The 27,257-nt window shown below is 45.3% G+C and overlaps 1 protein-coding gene across 3 annotated transcripts in view; it reads left to right on the forward strand.

The window, feature by feature from the left end:
- DOCK1 (dedicator of cytokinesis 1) overlaps positions 1 to 27,257 on the forward strand; it is a 278,288-nt gene that overhangs the window by 48,007 nt on the left and 203,024 nt on the right. For all 3 annotated transcript variants that reach the window (XM_059852216.1, XM_059852217.1, XM_059852218.1), the window contains exons 14-23: positions 335 to 459; positions 745 to 843; positions 1,789 to 1,861; positions 3,611 to 3,714; positions 4,122 to 4,305; positions 9,577 to 9,674; positions 13,449 to 13,538; positions 13,875 to 13,975; positions 15,852 to 15,986; positions 19,686 to 19,794. In XM_059852216.1, the coding sequence (XP_059708199.1) occupies positions 335 to 459; positions 745 to 843; positions 1,789 to 1,861; positions 3,611 to 3,714; positions 4,122 to 4,305; positions 9,577 to 9,674; positions 13,449 to 13,538; positions 13,875 to 13,975; positions 15,852 to 15,986; positions 19,686 to 19,794 (1,118 nt within the window). The remainder of the gene's footprint in view (positions 1 to 334; positions 460 to 744; positions 844 to 1,788; positions 1,862 to 3,610; positions 3,715 to 4,121; positions 4,306 to 9,576; positions 9,675 to 13,448; positions 13,539 to 13,874; positions 13,976 to 15,851; positions 15,987 to 19,685; positions 19,795 to 27,257) is intronic.

Genomic DNA, 27,257 nt, shown 5'->3' on the forward strand with positions numbered 1-27,257 from the left:
ATTGTCAAAATTTCAGTTGAATTGGGGTGGAGCTGAGGAGCATTTTTAGTCATAAATCTAAATACAACCTCCAGGCCAGCAAAAACATCAAACCTCTTCCTGCTGTAACAAATTAGAGACCTCTTGTAGGCTATTAAAATATTTTAAATTGCAAAATACCTTTGTATGGGGTAAATGTGTTGAAACTTCTCCTTTCAAGTGAATACTAAAAGGAGTTGTGTAAAAATAAAATAAATGGAATTGTGGTGTTTGAAATGTTCTGCCATTGTTCCTGTGTGTCCTTGGGTTTACTGTGAGAATTGTGAGTTATTTTGTGCTTTGCTTTCCCTTGCAGGAGATGTTAGAAATGACATCTATGTCACTTTGGTGCAGGGAGATTTTGACAAAGGCAGTAAAACCACAGCAAAGAATGTGGAAGTCACAGTGTCTGTTTATGATGAAGATGGCAAGAGATTAGAGGTATTAAAGTATTTAATGTCTGGGGGCTTTTTGATTTGGATACATATCATGTTAAGCCTTTTCAACAGCTGTATTTGTCAGCTTAAGGTCCCAGGTTTTATTTTCAGCCAAACTTTTGTCATCATTAAATATATCTTGCCTTATCAATGCATGCATTTTGGTACCAGTTTCATGAGGAGCATTCTCTCTTATTCTGGCCTACTTCACTGATTTGTTTTTGTTTATTTGACTGAAGGAGTGGAGTTTCAGTGACACAAACATGTCCCCTTCTGTTTGTTTTTGCAGAGTGTTATTTTTCCTGGTGCTGGTGATGAAGCCATCTCAGAGTACAAGTCAGTGATCTATTACCAAGTAAAGCAGCCTCGCTGGTTTGAGACTGTGAAGGTATTTAAACTGTTAGAATAACTTCTCTGGGTGTTAATGTGCCATTAATACAGCTTCCAGTGGGGAAATTCTGTGCCTGTGTTCAGCAGGGCAAGGAATAGCTCAGCCAAGAAAGGCTTTGACTTTTATTGTATGTTGAATTTTATTTCAGCCATTGCTCAGGATGACTGGTGTGGGGAAACTCCAGCACCTCTTCAGGAGTGGTTTGCTCTCTTTCCATGGAGCTGACCTAGAGGAGAGCAGGATATTAAGGCTAAACCACATTTGCCATAGTGTTGGACTCAGCACTGTTTGGGGAGCTGGTTGTGCTTTAAGCCTGCTCATTTTTCTGGAGTAATAACCTTTCCACTGCCACGTTTGGAGATTGCAAACCTGCAATCCTTAGAAAATATATTCCAAAGGCCTTGCAGCTGCTCCCCACACCAGAATTTTCACTCCAAAGTTGCCTCATTGTGTCTGTAGACAGAAGAAGGCTGTTGGAATGGCAGAAGATGGATGTGCTGCTGGGATTGTCACTCACTGATCATTTGGAAGATGTCTGGATGGGGTTGGGGGAGGCTGAAGGTGCTGCCCTGATAATTCCTTCTCCTCCCCTTATGTTGGACTCATCACTGTTTGGGTTGTGCTTTAAGCCTGCTCATTTTGCTGGGTAATAACCTTTCCACTGCCACGTTTGGAGGTTGCTGGTGGCTTTCTGGAATCCACTCAGTCTCTGCAGCAGTGGGAGCAGGGGCTCTGTGCTCACAAGGGCCTTGCAGCTACTTCCCACACGGGAATTTTCCCCCCCAAGGTGCCGTGTCCTGCCTGTAGACAGAAAGGGCTGCTGAGGATGGATGTGCTGCTGGGATTGTCTCTGATCATTTGGATGTGCTGCACCATGTCTGGGTGGGGTTGGGGGAGGCTGAAGGTGCTGCCCTGACCATTTCCTTCTCTCCCTGGTGCCAGGTTGCCATCCCCATTGAGGATGTGAACCGCAGCCACCTGAGGTTCACCTTCCGCCACAGATCCTCCCAGGACTGTGAGTAACTCAGCCTGTCCTTGATACCTCAGGTTCAGCTTTCCTATTTTCACATTCTGTGCTGCTTTAGTGGGTCTGGGTTCACATTATGGGATGGTGAGCTCTGTGCACAGAGCAGGGAGACAAAACAATTCCTGCTCCAGCTGGGCACCAAGGACAAATGAGCCAAATCTCAGCCCAGGAGCACAAACCCCGTGGGCTGGAGAGAGAAAAACAAGCAGGGTGGGAGTGCCTGGGCTAAAGCTGGGCTGGGACAATGAACTGCAAGGTGCAAATGGAGCAGAGCTGATCCCAGGGAGAGACCCCGTGCCCGGCCGTGCATTTTGGGGCCATTTTGGGTCATCTTGGGTGCAGCCCTGGCTGGGCTCTGGTGCTGCCCAAGGTGCATCCATGGAGGAGATCCTTGGAATCAATCCCTGCTTTATTCTTTAGCTCTGTCCAGCCTCTGTTCTAGATCAGCCTTCACAAGGCATCACCCTTGGGAATTCCTGGAGCAGGGATATCATTCCCACATTCCCAGTGCACAACTGATTATTGCCTTTGCTTTTAGTGCAGGATTAAATTTGTGACATTTTGTCATATCTCAGCTCCTTTTTCCCATTGCATCTTCCTCACTCTTACCTATCCTGATTTTTTCCTTCACTGCCCAGTTTTTTTCCCAAAGGAAATAAATGGAGTTTTTTTACTAGGTTCCTAGTGGAGTAAAGCTTTTCATTAATAACTCAGAGGGTTGTGGTATTCTGTATCTTAGATGTAGGAAGTAATAAAGATCTTCAACAAATGGGAATGTGAAAGTCTACAGTTGGCTTAGCATCAGTAATTGAAGACTTTGGGATTAAGAAAATTAATGAAATAATCTAGTCAATGAGAGTTCTTAAGGACAACAATGTTCCAAAATCCAGTGTCATTATTATCAGCATTATGACTCTGTGCAGAATTATGACAAATTATTGGAGTCAAAAATTTTATTAGAATGACTCCAGTATTTAGTTTGGCCACATATTATTAAGCATAAATATTTAAAAGAGGTCACTTCTAAATCTTAACAAGAGCCTTTCAGGCCTCTCTCAGGGCTTTCTCCCAGGCTCCTTGGGCTCTCTCAAGGTGATGACATTTTCCTTCTGGCTTTACTTCTCTGCTTCCTTTGTGATCTCTCCTTCCTCTGTTGCTTTGTTGTTTTAAACTTTTGCCAACAGATTTGACCAAGAAGAAGCTGAATGCATTTTTCAGTTCCTGTTGGCTGCAGAATGGGTCAGCTTTCAAAATACTGAGGCACTTCATCTGCATTTATGGATCCAGTTTTTGTTTTGCTTCTAATGTTCCCCCTGCAAATGTCTGTCCTCAGGGCTCTGTGCTCTGATGAGATCCTCAGTGCTGGTGTTTAATCTTTATTCCAGCTCCCAGACACTGCCATTCTCCTAAAATCCTGGGCTTTCTCAATGCATCACATTTCTGTTTTGTTTTTAAAAGTTGCCTTTATAAAGCTTTCCAAAAAGAACAGACAGAATATGGAAATAAGAAGCATCTGCTTATTGTTGATGTATTCATTTGGCTTTTTTTTTTTTTTTTGGTTCTGTCTTGCTTTTAGAAGACTTCCCCAAATTTTATACACTTAATTTACATGAGAATCTTTGCTGTGGTCACTCACTGACAGGTTGTCCATGTTTGTGAGATTTAGGTGTCCTGACTGTAGAAATAATTATGTGGTGATTTCTTTTTTTTTTTAATTTTTTTTTTTTTTTGTAACAGCCAAAGACAAATCTGAGAAAATATTTGCTCTGGCATTTGTGAAGCTCATGAGATATGATGGGACAACTCTGAGGGATGGAGAGCACGACCTTATAGTTTACAAGGTAGAATTTTGACTTCCCGGCAGGGAAGCTCCACTTCTGGGGAGTTTTGTTCCAGAATTACGTTGGAAAATGTATTTTGAACTCTGCTGTTAAATCAAACTAAGCAGCAAGTCCTGAGCAGTTGGTTTATATGGGAGATTGAGTGCTAAACCTTGAATATGTTGTAATTTCAGCAGGATCTGTTGTTGAGTTTTTTGTGGGTTGGGAAAAGTGAACTCTGTAGCCTTTTAATTAAACCATTGAGCCATTTTGGCTTTAATGTAGCCAGATTAGTGCCAAATTAGTGTTGTTAAAGATGCATTTGATAGCTCCAAACCTAAGAAAATCCAATATAAAGGTTAAAATTTTCTTGTTACCGAGATTTTGACAGGATATTTTCTCCTGCTATGTTTCAAACATCCCTGTAGGCAGAGGCCAAGAAGCTGGAGGATGCCTCAACCTATCTCAGTCTGCCATCCACAAAAATTGAGCTGGAGGAGAAGGGACACTCAGCCACAGGCAAGAGCATGCAGAACCTTGGGAGCTGCACCATCAGCAAAGACTCCTTCCAGATTTCCACCCTGGTCTGTTCAACAAAGCTTACCCAGAATGGTGAGTGCCCAGAGCTGCTGGAGCTCCTGCTCCTCACAGCAGGGTTGGGATCTGTGTGCTGACTCTGCTGCCTTCTCCACCCCCATTCCATGGGGCTGTTTGCTGGATGGCATTGTGTGGGTGAGGGTGTGAACCATCCAAGCTTTTCTCTGTTTTGCTCCAGAGCAGTTGGTGTCTCTGAAAGACCAGAAGGATCCAAGTGAAGTGGAACCAGGGATGTTGTTTCCCATACAGTTGAGCTCTTGCCCTGAATGCTCTGAAACAGGCTCTGTGGCATTTCACTTTTCTGTGAAAAACAGCCCTGAGGGAGGGGCTGAGTTTTCTCTCAGGAGTAGGTAATATCAGGGCTCTGCTCTTTTGTTATTCCAAGGTGCCATATCCGTATCTCAGGGCTGGGGACAGCTCTGATGTTCTCTCCTGGGTGCAGAAGGGATGCTAGGGGAGGATGGAGGTCACCCTCATGTTCCCACACTTTCCCAGGCGTGGCCTTGGCTCTGTGTGCTCCTTTCCAGCCTTGCATTCTGTGCATTTGTCCTGTTTGTCAGCTGGCTGAGTGCACCCCAAGGCTGGGGGCAGCTGGTGGCAGCCACCAAAGGGGACCTTGGCCACTGGCAGCCCCGTGTGTGACTCCATGCTGGTTGCCATGGATCCCTTGTTCTGCTGGCTGCACCAGCAGCGAGTGGGGAGTGTGGGAGGGTCATTCCATGGGGACTGAGTCATTGCAGGGAGCTGCTGTGACTCAGGAAGCTCTGTGGGAGCTGGCTGGGAACCACGAGGACACTGCCACGTGCAGAGTCCCCTCTGCCCAGGGGGATGTCCCTGCTCAGTGTGGCTCCAGCCCCAGCTTGGCTGTGCTGTTCTCCAGGGGCTCTCCCAGCCCATCCCGGGTGTTTCACATGCAGAGCACATCAGCTCCACTGCAGGCTGGCAGCCTTGGAGCCTGGCAGGCTGTTCAGCTAAAAAACTGGGATGTGCTTGTAGGGTTTCCCAGCAAAGATGGGCTCAGCTCAGCAGCAGCACAGTGGGGCTTGGAGAGCAGGACCCAACATCTGGAATTAAACTGCTTTTTGTTGGGAAGTCACTGCTGGTTTTCCCTTCAGCCTTCCCCAGTGCTCGTTAGTAGTTAAAAGTATTTCCCAGTGATCAATATATTGATGTGGCTTTCACAGAACTGCTATTAAAATGAAGCCTGAGCATTGTTTGGTGCTTGATTTACATATTGTTTGCTTTGAAGGCCTGATCTTTATTTAATGCTGCTGTTAATTATGTTGTCTGGAAAACTTTTCCTCGGAGTTGCCAAAGACTTTTCTCTCTCTTCAAAGTACTGTGACATTATTAAGCAAGATCACCATGTCTCATTGAGCAGAAAAGAAACAAAACAAAAAAAAATCATCTTTGAATTCCTCCCTCAAGGATCAGTTTTCATCTCAAAGTTGGCAGTGATTTTCAGATGGAGATTTCTGAAGCTGATTTTAAGCTTTGTAAAATGGTTGGTTAATATTCTTCCTTTCACTTTCTTAAAAACAAATAAATAAAAATCCAGTATTATCCTCACAAAAATATTGGGCCAGAGGAGGTTTTTTCTCCTTTTGGTTACCTGTAATAGTTCTGGAGGATAAAGAAAGAACTATCTTAGAGCTGGCTTTAAGACTTATTTTTAGTAATTCTGAAGGTATGTGAATAAGTCATCTGGCTTTTTCTGTGTTGTTTGATGGTGCAGAGACTTTTTTGTGTCTGAGCTCTTTGAACACTCCCTTGCCTTCAGTTCTCTTCTGTGAGGTTTTAATGTTGCTTTTCCATCAGTAATCGATGTCCTTAGCATGAAAAAGTCTTCAAAATAACCAACTTGGTCACTGCTGAGACTTGGAGAGAGAGTGATGGTGTGAGGTGTCTACTCAGTTTAGCACTTGACCAGTTTTTAGTGATTTGAGCAGAATTTATTAAAGCAGGACATTCCCTGGCCTTTTCCTGGATTCTGCAGTTAATTTTGAGGAAGAGTGATGACATAAGACAAAGAGGAGGAGCAGAAACCCTCAGTGCCTGTGGAAGTAAATGCTCCTGGTGCCTCTTCCCAGACTTCCAGGGTGTCCTTTTATTTTCAGAACTGAAATTGCATTAATGGCTGGCTGGAAAATGCTCAGTTATCAATAGGCAGAGCTGGCTGTGCTGTCCCTGTGGATTTGCTGTTGGAAGCATCCAGGGCACCTCAAAAGCTTATTCCAAGAGTTTCTCTGTTTTCTCTTCTGCCTGAAGGACTCAAATCTCTGGATAAGAGTGGCTGTTCCTTCACTGGAGTCAGGACTGGGAGGAACCAAGGAGACCAGGATTCTGGAGAACACTTGGGAGGAATTGAACTTAGCACAGTGGATAATTAAAAAAACCCCAACACCACACGTTGGATAAATTGAAGTGCTATAGTGGCATAAGAAGTGAAGATGTAAGCACAGAATTAAAATAAAAATCACACAGACTGGAAAATCAAGAAGGCAGAGAATTTCAAAGAACAGATGGGAATTTAGTTAGAGGGGAAATATTCTCTAACTGAACTCAGGATCTTTGGGAAAAGTTTGGGTGTTTCTGTGGGGAAGCTTTTGCATAGATCCAGGTTAAGGAAAGGAGGAACTTGGGTTGTTTCTTTCCATTTGTTAAATACCCTGTAAAAGAACCATCTTCACATGCAGTCCCTAGAATAATAAATCACATTAATTTTGTGTAATTTGAAAACCAAGTTGCTGCTGGGGACTTTGCAATCTGGGTGTTTGTTTAAACCTTTTGCAGTGGGAAATCACAGAGTCCTGGACTGGTTTGGCTTGGAAGTGACCTTAATGGTCATCCAGTGCTACCCCCTGCCATGGCAGGGACACCTCCCACTGGTGCACAGTGCTCCAGCCTGGCCTTGGGCACTCCAGGGATGCAGGGGCAGCCCCAGCTGCTCTGGGCACCCTCATTCTCTCTCCCTCCTGATGTTTTCTAACCTCAAATTTCACTTGACCTAGGCTTACTCCATCATTGCTGTTTCCTGTGGGCTAAAACACTGTTTTACATCCTTGTTCTGCAGTATTTGCCACACAGCCCTGTGAAAAGAGTGGGATTAGTGCCTGGCTGCTGCTTTGCTGGGGTTAATTAGTGGTTGCATTACCAGCCAGTGCCCATTTCTCCATAGCCTGTGAGTTATTTTTCCCTTTCAGCTGGCCTGCAGTGACATTTTGTGCTCACAAATGTATATTCATGTAGCATTTGCTCTGCCATCACGCTGCAGTCCACGTGGGTTTGTTTTCTTGGGGCAATCCATGATGCTGTTCAGAGCTCGTCCGTGGGCTGGCTTTTGTTCACATCATTTCTTCTGTCAGGCTGATGCCTTGTTAGAAGTCAGACTGCAGCCAAATTCAGGGGTGGAAAGCTGATATAAATATATCCATGAAACACTGGATAACTCATGGAGGCATCTTGGCTTTGCTTCCAGAAGCAATTTTTTTTTTTTTTGGTTAATGCTGAGTTTCTAAGACTTTGGGTTCAGGCTACAGACTTCTTGTAGGATGTATTAAAAGGAATGGAGGACTTGGATTCAAGTCTTTTAAAGCTTTAATGGAGTAAAACTCTCTTGATTTCTCCTCACAAAGAGATGATGGGAAGGCTTGGTTTGAGTGCTGCTCAGAGGGGACTCTTTCCAAGGAGAGCTGTAGTGCTTTCCACTAGAAGTAATTCCATTTATTACTTAAAATGAAAGGTTTTTGAGAAAAGCATAGCAGCTGCTTTCAGTCTCTGCAGATAATTTCCACAATAAACTCTGCAGATTCATGCCGTGCTAAATGTTGTGTTGGTTGTTTGAAAGCCTGAGTAGCAAAGAGGTGAGGGGGTATTTGTTGGGAGGAGGTGCCTGTTTTCAGTGATTTTGGGCAGAATTCACACAGTATGGATTATGTGGGGAGGTGGGCCAGGGGCTAGACTGAAGGTAGTGGGTCTTTAAAGTAGCCATAAAATCACTGAAGGTGGAGAAGACCTTTGAGATCTCTGTGCTCAGTTTGTTATTGAAGCTCCTGAGCAGGAGCTGCTGGGAGCTCTGTTTTGTGCTGAAACCTGACTTTTCATGGGGAAGAGCTTTCCCCTGGGGCTGCTTTGGCCAAGGAGGGAGGAGTGTGGGCTTTGGGGTCCGTGGGTTCCAGGGCTGGGGTTTGGGGTCCGTGGGCAGTGCTGGGGTTTGGGGTCCGTGGGCAGTGCTGGGCTTTGGGGTCTCTGTGTTCCAGGGCTGGGCTTTGGGGTCTCTGTGTTCCAGGGCTGGGCTTTGGGGTCTCTGTGGGTCCCAGGGCTGGGGTTTGGGATCCATAGGTCCCAGGGCTGGGGTTTGGGGTCCATAGGTCCCAGGGCTGGGCTTTGGGGTCTGTGGGCACTGCTGGGTTCCAGGGCTGGGCTTTGGGGTCTATGGGTTCCAGGGCTGGGGTTTGGGGGTCTGTGGATCCCAGAACTGGGCTTTGGGGTCTGTGGGTCCCAGGGCTGGGGTTTGGGGGTCCATAGGTCCCAGGGCTGGGGTTTGGGGTCTGTGGGTCCCAGGGCTGGGCTTTGGGGTCCGTGGGTCCCAGTTTGCCAGGGAGCTGTTGCTCTGCAGGGGAGCCCCACTGAGAGCTCATCCCCAGGAGTTTTCCCTAAAGGAAGCTTTGCATGGCAAATGGAGAGAGCTGGCCTCCTGTATTCCCTTGCTGATCAGGGAGTGACACCAGCTTCAGGCTGCAGGGTTTGGGGATGACACCACTGGCATGGTCTGGGCTGTGCCCTCAGAGAGCAGCCTGGGCTCTGGCAGGTAGTCACCACCCAGCTTTGCCCCACTCTCAGTGAGTTTGCAACTCTTTGTGCTTCATTGTGCTTTATTTTCAGTTTAAGCAGGGAGAGCAGAGAGGCTGGAGCCATTAATGCTGGGACAGTCACTGCCCTGTAGATGTGACTGTGTTGGTGGCTGACTAATTTCATTTTGGCATTTTTTTCTGAATACCCAACTGTTGTGTACAGCAAATGAAAAACCCAGGGACCAGGCTTCCTTGGCCTAGATTTTCCTGCTGATATTTCAAAAGCTGGCTGCTTTTCTGAAAGCCTTTCAGAGTTCTGTCAGGGCAGAGGGATTGTCCCAGCTTTCTGCAGCATCAGAGGGTACCAGAAATACCTTGTTGTCCAGGGAGAAAGGCTGAAGTGAGGAAATAAAACTCTGTCCTGCCCATGGTGATGGAGAGTGAGGAAGGAGAGAGCCTGCAGGAGATAATTGTTGGGTTTTTTCATTCCTAGTTGATCTCTTGGGACTGCTGAAGTGGAGATCCAACACGAGCCTGTTGCACCAGAACTTGAAGCAGCTGATGAAGGTTGATGGTGGTGAAGTGGTCAAGGTAATGAGTTACTGTCTGCAAAAATCCCAGATTTTGAGGTGTCTTTTTTTTGGCTCCCCACACTTTCCCCCTCAACCTCACTGCACTCATTTGCATGTTAAGTTGCAACCAGGAACCTCAAACTTCAGGGTGCTGATGCTCCTCTCCCTGCCCTCCAGGAACACTTCAGATGTTTGAGAGCTGATAAAACACACATCAAATGCACATTTCTGAAAATGAGGTTGTTTTTTTCCTAGCACTTTGGTGAACTTTTATATACAGATACAGGAAGAAAAGGTGTTTTTCTTTGCAAGATTAGACCATCTTGGAAGTCTTACGTGGTGATGTTAAATGTATTTTTGATCTGTGGATGTGGAATGCAATCCCAGTGTGTGCTGCTGTTGTTTTCTTTTAAAAAACACTTCTGGAAACATTTAGCTGAGCCAAGTTATTTACATTTGCCAAGGCCACTGAGTGATTGCAGAGAGCCACATCAAGACAGGTTTAGCTGTGCAAAAGAGGAGGCTGGGACTTTATTGAAGGTGTTGTAATAAATCAAATCTAAAAGAGTGTCAAAAGATGTTCTTGGGGACAGGTGACCCTGGAGAGTTGTTTCCTTACTTCAGGGGATTTTTAGTTGTTTAACAGAAGCATAATGAAGCCTCAGCTTGAAGTAACTTCAAGCAGCACCTGGGAATGCTGGTTTTGTCCTCCTGGGAGGGGGGCAAGGTGGGGTACCACAGATTTGTGTTTTAGGAAGGTTCTGCTTGCTGTGGTTTTGTTCTGGGTGATTTGAGAGCAGAATCTTGCCCGTGGCTCCTGCTGAGCACTGCCATGGCTCTGCCCCTTGGAGTTCTCCCTCCTCTCCAAACGGGACATCCCAGTGGCATGTTCCTGCTGGGTGGGGGTCAGGGGTTTCCTCAGGATGCACCACAAGTGGGGTTGGAGTAAAAGCAGTTTTGCAGTGAGTTCTGTACCTGGCACACACTCAGGAGCCAGTGAGATTCCTTCTCCTGCTCCCAGGGGTCTGAGCACAGCTGGAATCATGCAGAGGGCACAAGAGGGAGTGTTTAATATTGCTCCCACCACCATTTTTGTCCTTTTTTAGAGGCCAGTGCTTGCATTCTCCATCTGTTGCAGCAGTGTTCCATCTTTGTGGGGGCTGCTCCATTGCAGGATCTGGTTTGTAACTGTTCCTTTCTGTTCCCCCAGCTCCCTTTGCCCTTCACGTTTTTAACTACAATGCCCAGAGCAGCCTGGATATCTTTAGAAAAAGTATTGATGTGATAAAAACCATTCCTCTTTTCTGTTAAGCCTTTGCCTGTTTTTAAAACTCCCAGTAAAAGGTCTGGGCCTACTGGTGTTCATTTGTTTGAGTGGAGATGAGCCCAGCTCCCCATTCTGTGCCTGTTCCCAGAGTGTGTGGAAGCTGTAAATGTTATCTGCCTTCCCCAGGGGCTCTGGCTCCATTTGTGCAGAGTCTGTGCAGTATGAGAATGTAAACTAATAGTGCAGGAATTATTCATGCCACCTGAGAGATGTCCTGCCCCTTCACTCAGCAGCAGCATCTCTGCTGTGCTCTTCCTGCTGTCCTGGTGAACAGATTTCAGGCTTGAACTCTGCTCATGAAAGTCAGGCTGAGGTGCCTGAATGTGGAATCAAGGCTTGATCAGCCTCCCAACCATCCTTTGGCTTCCAGGGGGCTCAGTGTGTGGGACCCAAGAGTGCAACTTCTCTTCAGACCAGGAGAGAAACTTCTCCTGTCAAGGCTCAGAGCTGTGCTTTGCATTTCCCTCCCTGCCAGCTGGCAGCAGCCACAGAATCATTTAGAATTACAGAACCATTTAGGTTGGAAAAGACCTCTGAGATCACAGAGTTCAACCTTTAGAACATCAAGTCCAGCCTTTAATGTGCTTTATTTGCACATCTTCTTTAATGGGATGAGTAAGGCTGTGGGAAGGTGATGTGTTCCTTTTGCCCCCGTGGTGAAATTATGAGCTGGCTCTTCCCCAGGACTGGGCTAAGATCAGCTGCAAGAATTTGGGTTTTTCATCCTCAGCAGCAGAGCTGTGGCTCTGTGCTCAGTTGGTTTAAGGAGTTTGACATTCAGCTGTGAATGGGGTTAACTCCTGACATTTGGCTGTAGGTTTAGGAGATCAGGTGAGTCAGGCTTGATCCAGGACACTCACTGAACATCTTTAAAGGAAACATTTTTAAAGGAGGAAGGTGGGAGTCAGGCTGGTTTTCCATTCCTCTCACAGGCTCTGGAATGCCTCTTGTAGCTGGAACCTCAGGATCAATTCCCTTCTGCTTGTTGAGATGTTCTTCCCTCTGTCTCATCCACGTCACTGGTGTTTTCTGAAAAATCCCTTTGCCAGGATTCTTCTCCTGGGAAGATGAGAAGCCTCAGAGAAAAAGCAATATTATCTCATTTGCTTCTCCCTGTTTTTCTGCTTTGGAATGTGGCTGGAGATTGTTTACCAACGGGTGGATGCTTGATTGGTTTCCTGTGAATTATTTTTACTTAATGACCAATCATCATCAGCTGTGTTGACTCTGAGGCATCAGCCACAAATTTTTATTATTCATTCTTGTTAAACCTTCTGTCTGTATTCTTTCTCTGTTCTTTAGTACAGTTTTAGTATAGCATTCTTTAATATAATATAAATACATTTAAAATAAATTAGCCTTCTAAGAACATGGAGTCAGATTGACTCATCTCTCACCTCGTCCTGGGAGCCCCTGCAAGTCCCACACATCTACAAGGCAAAAACTTTTTATTTTAAATTTTATTTCCCTGTGAGGGTGGGCAGGCCCTGGCACAGGGTGCCCAGAGCAGCTGGGGCTGCCCCTGGATCCCTGGCAGTGCCCAAGGCCAGGCTGGAGCAGCCTGGGACAGTGGAAGGGGTCCCAGGGGGTGGCACTAGATGGGATTTAAGGTCCCTTCCAACCCAAACCACCATGGGATGATTTGAGACAGATGTGCTGGAACCATCCACATTTAACCCCTTCTTTCTCAACCCCAACTGAGCTGTGCTGCAGCCTGGCTGTGCCCTGGAGGAGCCCCTGTGTGTCTGTGCCAGCTGGAGGAAGGAGCTGCTCAGGCACAAGCCCATCCCAGCAGAACTGATGAGTATCTCTGGCACTGCATGGATCCCTGGCTCTGGGCAGGACTCCTGGAATTAGGGACCTTTTGTCCTTGAGCTTTACTGGAAGCCCTGGCACTAATCTGCTTTTCCTCTGGTGCTGCACAGATGGGGGTGCCCAGGCAGGGGGAGTGGAGACCTTGCTGGGCAGGTTTGGGGCTGGGGCAGCAGTGGGGGGCTCTGTTCCCATGGCTGCATGTGGGATCCCTCTGGGATTTGGGGCTGTGCTGCAGCCCTGAGCAGGGATGCTCAGCTCCCACCTCCCTGGCATGAGACTCAGTTGCTTGTGTGGTTTGTGCTCTGGAGCTCCCAAATTCTCAGCAATGCATGGGCCTGGTGACCGTGTGGTGAGTCTGCAGTTTGGAAGTTGTTGTTGGAGCATTGTCACAGATTCAAGTCCTTGTCCAGGTGTGCCAAGTGTGACTTCTGACTTCATTTTTTCTGTTGGACTGATAACCTGTGTAGAGATAATAAACTTCACTAAAAATCGTCTGCTGAAAAGAAAAGTGTTGGATTTTCCAATTTTTTTTTTTTTTGGCTAACTTTTAAAATGCCTTTATTTTAGCAAAAATACCTGTAGAAACCTGTGTGGAATCTCAATTTGATTTTCCTTTGAAATCATGGTGAGAGCTGTGTTGTTTCTTTGTAGTTCCTTCAAGACACACTGGATGCCCTTTTTAACATCATGATGGAGAACTCAGAGAGTGAGACCTTTGACACTTTGGTGTTTGATGCTTTGGTGAGTCTGCAGTGGGGAGGGTCTGAAATGTTCCTAAAAATGGGGAATTAATGATAGAATCAATTTATTAATGGAAAAGATCTGAGCTGAGAGTTATTGTTTAATTCTAAAGTTATATTTAAAGGTTCAGATCCAGGGGGAGTTGGATTCTGTCATGTCATCCTCCCAGGAAATGAGGAAGCACTCACATCCAGTCATTTTAATGGATTACCAGCAGAATTTAGGACAAGAACAGAGATGTTAATGTCAGTGGTGTCTCTTCTCTGAGAAGAAAGGGGAATGGACAAAAATTAAAGGTTTTTGGAGACTAACACACTAATTATGGGTTTTTTTCAGGTATTTATCATTGGACTGATTGCAGACAGAAAATTTCAACATTTCAACCCTGTCTTGGAGACTTACATCAAGAAGCATTTCAGTGCTACCCTGGCCTACACGTGAGTTGGAAAATTTATTTTTCCTAATGTGACTTGGAGAATTTTTCCAGGTAATGTCATTTAATTACTTGTTTATGTAGCTTAATTAGAAAAGTGCCCATGAGCTTGGGAGGGTCTGGAAGAAGGCTGGGGGTAGTCTTTGTTTCTTTCTTGAGATGAATTGGTACAACTTTCAGTCCTGTGCAAGGAGAAGCTTTGATAGTGCTGTAATGAAGAAGGGGAGGATTTGACAATTTCAGGAGTTGTTTTGTAAGGAAAACAAGAGCAATTCTCACTCATATTGGAAGGAAATCATGTCCTTTTAGGATGCTTCAAATACTGGGGTTTTTTTTGTGCATTAAATGACGCTGTACCCCATTTATCCACATTACTGTCAGTGTGGGGAAGAGGCAGTGGATGACACAAAAAAAGTCCATTATTTTTGTTGTCTTAAGTAGTTTTTGACAGTTGGAATCTTTGTTGCTGTGTTAGACTGAAGGAAAAATACCTGATGGTTATCTTTGCAGTGCTGGGGGGAAGGCAAACCCAGACCTGGAAGCCTGGGGTGCCCTTTGCTGGTGCAGAGCCTCTGTCAAGGGTCCTGAAAATGTTGATTTAAAATCGTGAAGAATCATAAAATCATAGAATATCCTGAGCTGGAAGGTCCCACAGGGATCATCAGTCCAGCTCCTGGCACAGACACCCCAAAATCCCACCCTGGGCATCCCTGGAAATGTTGTCCAAACCGTCCTTGGGGCAGTGCCTAGCCCTCTCTGAAAAAATACCTGATCCTTCTTTAATTCCCAAAGAAGATTTGAGCCTGCAGTCTCAAGGCTGATACTTTGATCCCTGATCACTCCTGTGGAGCATCCTGCATCACCTGCACTTCTCAGAGAGAGCTGAGGTGGTCCTCTCATGGCATGGAGAGCATCCTTCCCTTCCTCATGGGCAGGGAGGCAGAGACAGGGAGGAGCTGAATTCTGGCTTGAGGTGTCCCCATGGATGTGACAGACCCCTGCCCTCTCCCTGCCTTTTATTCATGGAACATCCAGCATGGAAAAGAGCTCCAAGATCACCCAGCCCAGCCTTCAGCCCTGAAGTAAAGAGAGGTGGCCTTGGCAGTATTTAAGTGCTTACTTGAAATTCTCAGGCAGTTTGCTCCTGCTCCAGCAAATCCCCAGGCAGCAGGATCTCTGTGTTGTTTTCTGGTAGTGGGGAATAATGTGGAGTTGTTTACTTGGAGTGGGGATGTTGGATCATGCACTGGAGCTGGGATGATTTAAAATGGAATTGCTCGTGGTTGCATTAAAGCCCTGATTTATATTCATTGGAAGGGAGGGAGCTGGAATGGGATTATTTTGAAAATTGTTTCACTTTCGAGTTTGATAGGCTTTAAAATGGGGAAGAAGAGAATTTCCAGCTGGTGGTGTGTACTTTGAGAAATAAATTTTACAAATTTCAGCCCAAAATCCATGGGAAAGCTTTCTAAAGGGGAAGCCTTGCTGAATGAAGAAACTCCTACTTTGTGCTAATTCTAACAGCATCCTTGTATTTCATTTAATTACTTTTATTGCTCTTATAATTTTTTTTATTATTATTTTTAGTGGGAGCATGTTTCTCAGAGCCTAAATCTGAACATCCAGCAGAAAATCAGCCTTACTGGGATTTGTTGTCTTGCTTGTGTGTTAAATGAGGTTATTATGGTCTGTGGTTTTTCTTTTTTTGCTCAAGAATAAATACCAGCTACTTATCAGCAAAACAAAACCACAGTGAGTGTATTAGTTGAAGAATTAACTTTGTAGCTTCGTGAGCACATCATTTTTCTTTAAACCTTTCAAAATGGAAATTCTGTGAGAATACTTGTAACTTGTTTGTGGGTTTTTTTGTATTTACACAGGAAACTGACCAAGGTTTTAAAAACCTATGTGGACAATGCTGAGAAGTGTGGGATCACTGACCAACTCTTCAAAGCCATGAAAGCCCTGGAATACATCTTCAAGTTCATTGTCCGCTCCAGGATATTGTTCAACCAGTGAGTTCAACCTCCCCCTGCCAATAATGCCCCAAAACTGCCAACATTTTACAGTCCAGCAGATAAAACTGCTTCGTATTGCACTAGTCTAGAGCTGCTTGAAGCTGTGAGAAGTTATTTCAGGAGAAGGGTTTTCCCTCTTTAGCAGAGATCTGTGTTTTCAGGAGCAGGGAATTGGTAAAATCATCATAGTTTAGGTCTCTGGACAATTAAAGCTTGGCACAGTTTGGGGAGACTTCTGTTACTGTATTGTGTTTTATACACAAGATTTTACAGAAGTTATAAACCAAGCTGATGGGTTCTTCACTTAGATTGAGTCCTTTTACTGCTTGTTAGCAATGGGAACAACCTTATTGCAAGGGATTTATGTAGAGCTCTTCAGTTACCATCTCCACCACCCTTTCCTCTAATTTAGGGCTTGGAATTTATTTCTGCAGGAGCCTTGCTGTGAGATTCATAAAATACTGGATGTCACTGAGGCTGTAGCAGGGCCTACAAATCACTTGAAAACAGAAAAAATAAAATTCCCTCTGGCTGCAGATTGGATTTACAGACAGTCTGACCCTCCAGGACTGGCTGTGGGATTTCCTTGTGGGAAGCACAAATTCACAGCCCTCCAGTGTGAGACCCAGCCCTCCATGCCAAGGGATTCATCAGCAGAATTAGTGAATGCAGGAAGAGCCTGTGGTTTGTTCTGCTGCAGGACTGAAGCCCTGCCTGGGGGGTGTGATTTGGAGTGATTAAATGCAGGATTGCTGCTGCTCCACTGAGCAATCACAAGCAGCAAGCTGAAGCTTTTATTCCAAAATGTGGCATATTTTTAACTTCAGGAAGAGGCTGGTGGGCTCCATGGATGGATGGAGCATTTTAGCAGTTGAGTTCTGGATAAATCCATGGAAGTTCATCCACTTAAAGCCTGGTGGAACAACTATTTGTTCACTATAGCAAAGGCTGATAAAGGCAAAATATTACAAGTGACCTTTAGAAATCTCTCTGATTTCCTCAGTAGTGATCCCAGTGCTTGTGGTGTGTTTACTACAGTCTTAAAATCCTCCAGGCAGTGCTAGAAGCATCAACCTGGTGTAAACCTTGATTTCTCACAGCTGCAGAGATTTTGTGCTTTATCAGGTATATTAAATAAATAGATGTTATTAACTGACAGTAGGAACACATTTGTGACTGACTTGTTTATTTTTATTATAACTTCCCTTTTGAAAGGCAGAGCTTTTTGTCTGAAGCACTTTGATTTATTGGGCTGTCAAGTTCAGTTAGTTTTTCTGTTGGTATAAGTTTCACCTCTCTAATCTGTTCAGGGGGACACTAAAATCCATTATACATCAACACAAAAACTTGTTAAGTTTTTTATCCTGCATAACCCCCAGTTTAAGCCTAAAAGGGGAATAGAAGTGTGCACAGCAAAGTAACACAATTTAGTGGTTTGGGGCTTTTTTTTTTCCAGCAGTATTTATTTCCTCTGTGTCCAGGTTAAAATCAGCTTTTTCATAGCTGGGACTTCCCAAGGTTTATGGGCACAGCATTAAAAATGATTCCCATGAACTTCAGTGTAAAGCAGCAGGAACCTCCTGAGCTCTGTGTTTATCCCAAGAAAAGCCCATTTCCAGCTGCAGTGTGTGATCCATCAGAATGTAGCTTTAGATGGGATATTGGGCAGGATTTCCTGGCTGGGAGGGTGGGCAGGCCCTGAACAGCTGGGGCTGCCCCTGGATCCCTGGCAGTGCCCCAGGCCAGGCTGGAGAAGCCTGGGGCAGTGGGAGGTGTCCCTCCCATGGCTGGGGTGGGACTTGATTTAAAATCCCTTCCCACCCAAACCATTCCATGATTTTGATCTTGGAACACGAAAAAATTGTACAAGAGTTGTACCTAGCAGATTCTTGGATGAAATTCCCTTTCTGAGCTGCAGACTACATTCAAGACCTTCCTAACTGGGTTTAATTCCAGGAGAAAATGGAGGAGAGGGAAGGGGAGTTGAACTCGTGCTGGGAGCTGCTGCAGTGGGTGTTGGTGCCAGGTGTTTGTGGGGAGCAGAGCCAGGGGCACCAGGGAGGGCTTTGGAAGCCCAGTTGTTGTTGGGTGAGGTTCTTGATCCACCAGAGCTGACTGGGTAAAGGTGGGGTTTGACTGGGGGAAGGAGTTGTGGGGTGGTTGGGGTGGGAAGGTGTGGTGTTTGGGAGGTCCCCAGCATGAGGTGAGAGATGAGAATCTGACTCCAGGTTCTCAGAAGGCTGATTTATTGTATTATAGAAAAGAATGCTATACTAAAGAAAGAGAAAGGAGACATTTGAAGGCATAACAAGAATGAATAATAAAAACTCCTGACTGATTCAGAGAGTCTGACACAGCTGGACTGGGATTGGTGATTAAATCAACACAATTCACATGGAACCAATCCAACATTCACCTGTTGGTAAACAATGTCACAGCCACATCCCAAAGCAGCAAAGGCAGGAGCAGCAATCAGATCATTCTTGTTTTCATTCCTCTCTGAGACTTCTCAGCTTCCCAGGAGAAAATCCTGGGCAAAGAGGATTTTTCAGAAAATATCACAGTGACAGGAAGGGACCTTGAACTCTTCCCACCCCTGCCATGGACAGGGACACCTCTGACTGTCCCAAGGTGCCCCAAGCCCTGCCCAGCCTGGCCTGGAAGTCCATGTGCTGTTTATCACTCCCCCTGTTCAGATTTAATCTGGATCCCTTTGTTGGGCCATGTTAAGTCTGACTAACCCCACGTGCTGCCTGAGGAGGGGAGGTTTTCAAGGATGATGTGGAGCCAGTGCTGGTGTCCCCCTTGGTTTTCCAGTGGGGACTGTGCCATCCTACACCTGGAGCAGGGCAGGTTCTGCATTTAAACCACTGCAGGGAATTCCAGGAGCACTCATTGTACCAGTGGCCCAAGCTCTCCACCTTGGCTGTGTTTTTTTGGCCTCTTGTGTTGCTCAGGTGCCTCTGTGCAGTTTTTACCCCCCTGAAAGCATCTGGGAGAGGGAGAGGGGGCTCTCAGTGGGCAGCTCAGCTGTGAGGAATCTGCCTGGGGGCACAGGGACCTTGCTCCTGCAGCTGAGCTGGGGCTGAGTCATTGCTCTGTGTCAGCTGTGCTGACTCCATGGCAAACTGAGCCTGAAATTAGTGCTGAAACACAATTTAACCTCAGTGCTTCCTTCCCACAGGAGAGAAATGTCTCTTCTTAGCAAAGAGAGGGTCGATGGGTTCTTTATTTCTTTCCTTTCTTTCTTGCCCAGGGTTTAAGGTCACTCACCTTGGGCCCCTGGTAGATTTTAATGATTGCTGGCAAGTTGGCTGGCTGCTTTCTGGCTTCATCAGCACAAGGGTCCTGGCAGGCATCTGCAGGGTGGAGAGGCTGTCCCTGGCACAGGGAGCTGGGGCACTGCTCAGGGATTCACCAGAGACTGGAGCAGCACTGCTGCATGTGGCATTTCACAATAAAAATCTCTTCCTCCTGCTGGCCCAGCCTGGCCAGTCTGTCTTGTCCTGGGTTTGGCTTTTTTTTTTTGTTTTCCTGTAAGAAAGCTCTTGATTCAGTGAAGAAAGTCATAAAAATTCTTGAGAAAATGTAAGACAAAGTGGCCATTTGTCATCTGATTGTTAAAAAAAACCAGCAGATATTTTAGAACAGCATTTCCATTGTGGTTTGTGCTGATGACACCTAATTGTTTTTCAGGCTGTATGAAAACAAAGGAGAAGCAGACTTCAGGGAGTCTCTGCTGCAGCTCTTTAAGTCCATCAATGAGATGATGAGCAGCAACTCTGACCAGACTGTCATAGTGAAGGTTTGTGCTTCCCACATCTCCAGTTTTGCATCCCCAGCCACAATAAGTGAAAAATTTGCTTATTTGTGCTTAAAAGCTAGCTTTGTTTTAATCAAGGGTAATTCTTGGTGCTTCTGCTAAAGGTTTTGTGACTGTGTGAAGAGCTTTCTTTGAGCAAGTAAATTTATAGAATTCTGGAATTACTTAAGTTGGAAAAGACATCTAAGGTCATTGAGTCCAACCTTTAATTGCTTCAAAGCCCTCACTTTAATTTTAGAAAGAGAACTTAGTTTGGGTTCAGTGGTATTTGGCTTTTTTAACTTGTATAACCTTAAAGTGAAGGTGTTTTTAAGACATTATTCTTAAGATGCTGCTGACAGTGTAGATCCTCATATTTTAATGTATTTATTTGTATCTGAGGCTGTTCAGGAACTTCAATGCAGGATCTTAAGCCCTAGTACATATTTTAAAAAGGAAAATTAATAATGAGAGAGGCTGGAAGCTCCACCTTTCATCCCTTACACCTTTTTTTGTGTCCCTTTAAATCTGCTTTTGGGAACATTGGCTGATGCAATTGGGAAAGGGTCTGTGCCCTCAAATGGTGCTGATATCAAAGAGCAAAAGCTCTGAATTGTAGGACTGGCAGAGTTTAGTCTCCAGAGGAGGCTGGATACAGAAGTTAGTGGATCTTTTTCATCATGGAAAACTGCAGAGGCTGCCCTAAATGTGTGTTTGATAAGCTTCAACTTCTCCTTGTGCTTCCAACCAGAGCTTATAAAAAAGGAAAGCCCTGACCCAGCCCTGCTGAATCAGTTGAGAGATGATCAAGGGGCTGAGATTTGGGGTGGGATTTGGGGACAGTTGGGCTCTTCCTGCTCAGGTGGTTGCAAAGACAGACAGTGGGAAGTTCCTGGAGCAGGAAAGTCCTGAGTCAAAGCCCCCAGTCCTTTGTAGCTGAGCTCTGGGGCTCCTGATGCCATGCTGAGCACACAGCAAAGGGACATGGTGGGGATAAAGCAGCTGAGGAGGAATATTTTAGCAGAGAGGCCAAGACTGGATCATCTGATAACAAAGTGGGGATATTCCACGTTTCAGGAAAGCTGTATTTTCATTTCATTGCCAAAGCATCTGTCCTGAATGGAAATGGGCAGGTGGAGGCTGTGGCTCAGTGTGCTCCCTGGGGTTTTGCAAACAGGGAGTTTGCAGACTGCAGGAGTGCAGTGGGAGATTTCTTTTCCTGAGACTCCTTGCAGGGCCTGCTGCAGGAAGGCAGATGAACATGAGCTTTTTTCTTGAACAATTTATACCTTGGTGGGGGGGGGGAAAAAAAGGAAAAAAGCTAAAAATGGATTTGGTTGTGTTCACCTGAGATGCAGGAAGGGAAACTGCCTGGCAAGGACTGGAGAGATCCCAGCAGCATTCTTCAGGTCCAGAGCTCTGCAGGCTTGGGGAGGGCACAGCTCCTGTGTGTGTGTGGGGGGTGGCAGGTGAAGCTCTGAGGGATGGGCAGGTGGGCTCAGTGTGCTTGAGGATGCCTTGCAGAAGCCTTGACAAGCTTTCATTCATTATTTATTGCTTTCATCTCCTCTGGACTCTAATTCCTGAGCTCTCAGAACACATCATTGCTGCTATTGGCTTTTTGCAGCTTGTGAAATTGCTTTTATGATGTTCAGGTATCCACTGGAGCTGTGCAGTGTGAGCACCAGGCAGAAAGGTGTGCTTCTGTCTGAGAGCAAAACTGTGGAAGGGGTGGGCAAATGTGAATGGAGATTTTTGGAGAGAGTGAGTGTGGGTTCTGTGCACCCTGCCAGAAACGTGTGCCTCTGTCTGAGAGCAAAACTGTGGAAGGGGTGGATAAATGTGGGGTTTTTTGGAGAGTGAGTGTGGGTTCTGTGCACCCTGCCAGAAATGTGTGCCTCTGTCTGAGAACAGACCTATGGAAGGGGTGGATAAATGTGGGGTTTTTTGGAGAGTGAGTGTGGGTTCTGTGCACCCTGCCAGAAATGTGTGCCTCTGTCACAGAGAACAAACCTGTGGAAGGGGTGGGTAAACGTGGGGTTTTTTGGAGAGTGAGTGTGGGTTCTGTGCACCCTGCCTGGCAGAGCTGCAGGAGGTGCCAGGGACACTGTGGGGTGACATTAGAGGCCTCCTTCAGCATCTCCATCTCTGCTGGGGGAGAGCAGCATCAGCTGGAGCTCCCTGAGCTGAGGGGTGGGGACACTGCTGTCAGGAGGAGTGAAGGAATCCCTGCATGTCCTGGCACTTTGGGCAGGACACCTTGGAGCCATCAGGGGCAGGGTCTGGGGGTGACAGGGCTGTCACCCTGCTGTCACCTGCTGTCCCAGAGCCTTGGAGCAGCCCCTGGGTGCTGTGCTGGTTCCAAAGCCCTGGAAGGGGTCAGAGGGGTGCAGAGGGTTGGGAATGCTGCACCTCCCCTGCAGTGAAACCCTGATCTCCTGTGCTCTGGGCTTTGCACCAGGGCAGGCATTGCTGCCAGCCTCAGGAGGGGACTTCAAAGGAATTAAAAGGATTTTTTTGTCCTTTCTGAAGTTTGTTGTTCCAGGGGGTTGTGGAAGCAGCCAGGGCCAGAGCTCAGGTGCAGGGATGTGCTGGGTGCAGCCTCTGAGGGAGGCTGGGAGAGCCAGGAGGGGAAGGGAGAGCAGCAACCACGGCTGGCATCTCCTGGGGACACTGCTGGGGACCAGGGCTGGGCACAGGGAGGGGCTCTGGGGGCAAGGAGATGCTCCAAAGGCTGCAGCATCCCTGCCATGGAGCCAGCCTGGGACACCTGGGGGGGCTCACCTGGAGAGGAGCAGCTCCAGGGAGAGCTCAGAGCCCCTGGCAGGGCCTGAAGGGGCTCCAGGAGAGCTGGAGAGGGACTGGGGACAAGGGATGGAGGGACAGGACACTGGGAATGGCTCCCACTGCCAGAGGGCAGGGCTGGATGGGAGATTGGGAACTGGGAATTGTTGGCTTTGAGGCCCTGGCACAGGGTGCCCAGAGCAGCTGGGGCTGCCCCAGGCTGATCCCTGGCAGTGCCCAAGGCCAGGCTGGACACTGGGGCTGGGAGCACCTGGGACAGGGGAAGGTGTCCCTGCCATGGCAGAGGTGGAAAATCATCTTTGAGTCCCTCCCAACCCAAAGCAGTCTGGAATTCTGGTGCTGTTGGATAATTTGCTGAAGTTTTATGGAAGATCAATGATTTTAAGCAGGTAAGTCCCCAGGTCCCTGTGTTGTGCAGGAAGATCAGCAGATCTTGCTGTGTAGCAGTTTTAGACTTTGTTTCCCAGTGATTTTTATAAATATTGGGGGAGCTCAATAAGTGTAGACACAAAAAGTGTGTTTGGACAGAGATAAGAAGTTGCAAACCCTACTCAGAAAATCAAGGTGCTGTACATTAAACAAGGCAGGTGCTTCTCTCACCCATCCCACTGCTCCATTTCTCCTTGCAAAAACTGGAATTTTCCTTTACAGTTTATCACCATGGAGCAGAACTGCCACTGGAAACTTTCTCAGAGATGTTTCCAACTTTTTTGGGCTGGATAGACTGGATTTTTTTTTTTCCTCTCTGCTGGGGGAGTAACCTTCAAGCTGACACAGAATGAAAGACTGCAGACTTGTGTTCTTAGCAAGAATTCCTCTTTATCTCTTGAAATATTTCTGTCCTTGTGGAAGCTGATGAGCTGCTGTTGACTGTAGTTGTTTAATATTTTGCTTTTAATTTTTTTTTAAAATTTGAGTTTTTCAAGGCTTTGTGTGCATGCATGGGGGAAAAAAAAAGTTTCTTTAAAAGAAAACTCTCAGAATTGTACAAGGATTTAAGGCTGTAGAGCATAAGAAGAGGCTTGGAATTTGTACCTCTTTTAAGATTATGGACATTCAAAAAATCTCAGGGGGGAATTTATAGGGGTTTTATAGATGTATATTTATATATAACATTAAAAGGTTATTTTTAAATTTACTGGTACTACTTCAGCTTTGGTTTTTAGCAATAAATAGGTGAAATTCCATGGGATCTTGGGATGTGGTTTGAGCAGGGCTTTGCTAGCACTCTGCTGGTGCTTTCACCTCATTTCTTTTGCCTTTTATATACTCAAACATGTTGGAATTAAAATGTTGGTGTGCAAGAATGACTAAAACCCACTCTCACCCCAGGTTATAATCAGTCCTGTAGGTTTGAATTTGGGCAGGTGAGCTGCTAAAAATGACAATGTTCAAAACAATGCAGAAGTTGGAGCTTTTTTAGGTAATTAAATAAAATTTTAGGGATTTTTTTTTTTTTTTTGGTATTTCAGTGGAGACAGACATTTCAGGGCTGCCTTTTGCACTTTTCCAAGGTGGTGTCCAAGCAGTGATTTGAGCTGACATGCTGTGGCTGTTCCCTCCATGCCAAAAATTCCCCTCTGGTGCTGGGTGGCTGCAGCAGTGCCTGGGCAGGGGAGGTTCCACTTTCATTTCCAGGCACCATTTGAGGGTGAAAGCTGCTGCAGGAGGGTGAGCAGCATTTGGTGCTGCATGCATCTTTAATGGTTACAAGTGTGCTGAGCCTTCCTGGGTTCATTCCTCCTCTTGCTAATTGGTGCATGATAATTATTTCCTTAACCTTCTCCTGCTGAAGCATGAACTCAGCTGGAGCCTGGGAGTGATGGTTCAAAATTGCAGATATTCCTTAGGCAGGGATTCCTGCATCCCTTGGGAGGCACAGAAGCTCCTCCTGCAGTGGAGGGAGCTGGGCTCTTCTCAGCAAACATAAATTGCACAAAAATTCTAACCTACACCTAAAATATTTCACCCACAAAAAAATTATATACTTTAAGGTTTTATTCCAACACAAAAAAAAATCATCATAATAATCAAAATAAATATAATGAAACCTTATTAACAAAAGCATAAATCATATTGCAATTCAAAATTTCATATAAAATATAAAACCATTAAAATTTTAATTACATTTAACCTATCCCAAAACAAAATTAAGAAAAAACAACAAAAAAAAACCTTAATAAAAAATCCAAAAAAAAATTATAAAACTAAATCAGATGTCATGCTCCTATTTTATTACTTCATTGGTTTAGCTTAAATAATAGTCCTACCCATAAATCAACCAAAAATGAATATTTAAATAATAAAACATAATAGCTTATCTGCTTAATGTAGCCAACAAAAATTTAACAAAACTCTCAAAACAATATTCATAATTCAAACAAGAGGGGGAGATGTTGGAACCCTGAATACTGAGAGTTTCAGACTTTCTGTGCTCACAGGCACTGACCCCCAGGAGAGCACTGCATTGACCTGAGGCTGTGGGGAAGTTCCAGAATTGATTGATAATTGGGATTATGGCTGTGGAGTTTGAATAGAAGTGTGTGATGTCACGTGGTGGAAAACTTGGGGTTTAAGGGTTTAGAATACAGTAATATATATATATATATATATATATATATATATATATAAAGCAAAATGGAGCTTTTAGGGCAGAGGCTGGTCCTTGCCCTCCACCTTCTCCATGGGTTTGGGGGCTATTTTGTAATTAAACAGAAAAGTCTGCATTGCAGGGCACAAGGGATTGGTTATTAGGTTAAAAGTGAAAATAGTTAAGGTGTTATTTCTTAATTAGACAGTTTAACCTTAAAAGACCTTCTAGAGAAAGATAGTTAGGCATTTTGTAGCTTGTTAATAGAATGCTGTAGAACTCATTACTTGTAAAAGTGTAATATAAATAAAAAATAATATACATCTAAGTCTAAACACAGAATATCATCTCAAACATTTTCAACCCCAACTTTAAAACAAAAAAACCCCAAAAATATCAGGGCCCCTCTGATATTTGCTGTTCAGGATGGCTGGGAGCTCTGAATAATCTGAATTTAGGAGGTATGGGCACTTTGTGTGTATAAAATCATCCTGTGTGAGGCCACAGAGAGCTGGGGTGGAAGATGAGATCATTTTTTAATGTGAATTCTCCCATGCCTGTGGGTTCTTAAGAATTCTGCTCACTTCTAACACATTTCTCAGTGTCCAGTCTGTACTTTAATATTCAACATTTATTGCCAAAGCCACAGAAAAGTATTTAAATGAAGGCAGGGAAATGGAAGGTGCCTGAGAAGAAAATTGTGTTAATCTGCAGGGCTTTTCCAGCAGGTGGGATTCTTCATAGGCATCCCTTCAGATGAGCTGAGTAACCAACTGCAGCTGTGGCCTGAGGTCTCTGTGTCTCTAGAACCCTCGTGGGAAGGATCTCCAAAATATAATTATTTGTGATCGTGCTTTGGGCTGGTTTTGGCCTGAATTAGGGCTGGTTTTAGCCTGAATTAGGGCTGGTTTTAGCCTGAATTAGGGCTGGTTTTTGGCCTGAATTAGGGCTGGTTTTAGCCTGAATTAGGGCTGGTTTTTGGCCTGAATTAGGGCTGGTTTTTAGCCTGAATCAGGGCTGGTTTTGGCCTGAATTAGGGCTGGTTTTGGCCTGAATTAGGGCTGGTTTTAGCCTGAATTAGGGCTGGTTTTAGCCTGAATTAGGGCTGGGTTTTGGCCTGAATTAGGGCTGGGTTTTGGCCTGAATTAGGGCTGGGTTTTGGCCTGAATTAGGGCTGGGTTTTGGCCTGAATTAGGGCTGGTTTTATTCTGAATTAGGGCTGGTTTTATTCTGAATTAGGGCTGGTTTTATTCTGAAATTGGCCTGGTTTTAGCCTGAATTAGGGCTGGTTTTTAGCCTGAATTAGGGCTGGTTTTTGGCCTGAGATTGGGCTGGTTTTATTCTGAAATTAGGGCTGGTTTTATTCTGAAATTAGGGCTGGTTTTATTCTGAATTAGGGCTGGTTTTTAGCCTGGAATTAGGGCTGGTTTTTAGCCTGGAATTAGGGCTGGTTTTTAGCCTGGAATTAGGGCTGGTTTTTAGCCTGGAATTAGGGCTGGTTTTACCCTGAATTGGGTTGGTTTTTAGCCTGAAATTGGGCTGTTTTACACTGAATTTAGTGCCCAAGGTGCTGCTTTGCAACTGGGCTAAAAGCTGCTTTAGTCTGGGAGCTGAATAACTGCTCTAGGCTGGGGCAAATCTCAAATATTGAATTTAGGTGTTCCTGGATATTGTTTGATGCAGCTGCTGACTGGGCTTTGGCTTGGATGAGTTTAATGGAATGGCACCCAAGATAATGCTGGGGTGGAAGGGAGGTGCTTTGTGAATGGCACAAAGGATGAAAATTAACATTAAAATAATGTTCTCAAATGGAGTCAGGTGAAACAAATTTATTGCTGTGTCAGACAAAAGAGTTCAGAAGGATATCATGTATTTGGCACAGGGGTTTTGTGCTTAATTTGGAGGTCAGGTGTGCTGATGGAAAAGAATGGCTTTGGAAAATGACAGTTTTAAATTAAGGATTTTTTTTTTGCTTTTATGGGCTACAAAGAGCTGAACTTAAACCCCAGAAAAAAGCTGTGGTGTTCTGCTCCAAATCCATTTTGTTTAATACTTTGCAAATGTCATTTGG

The sequence above is a fragment of the Haemorhous mexicanus genome, chromosome 7, assembly GCF_027477595.1.
Source record: "Haemorhous mexicanus isolate bHaeMex1 chromosome 7, bHaeMex1.pri, whole genome shotgun sequence".
NCBI lineage: Eukaryota > Metazoa > Chordata > Aves > Passeriformes > Fringillidae > Haemorhous > Haemorhous mexicanus.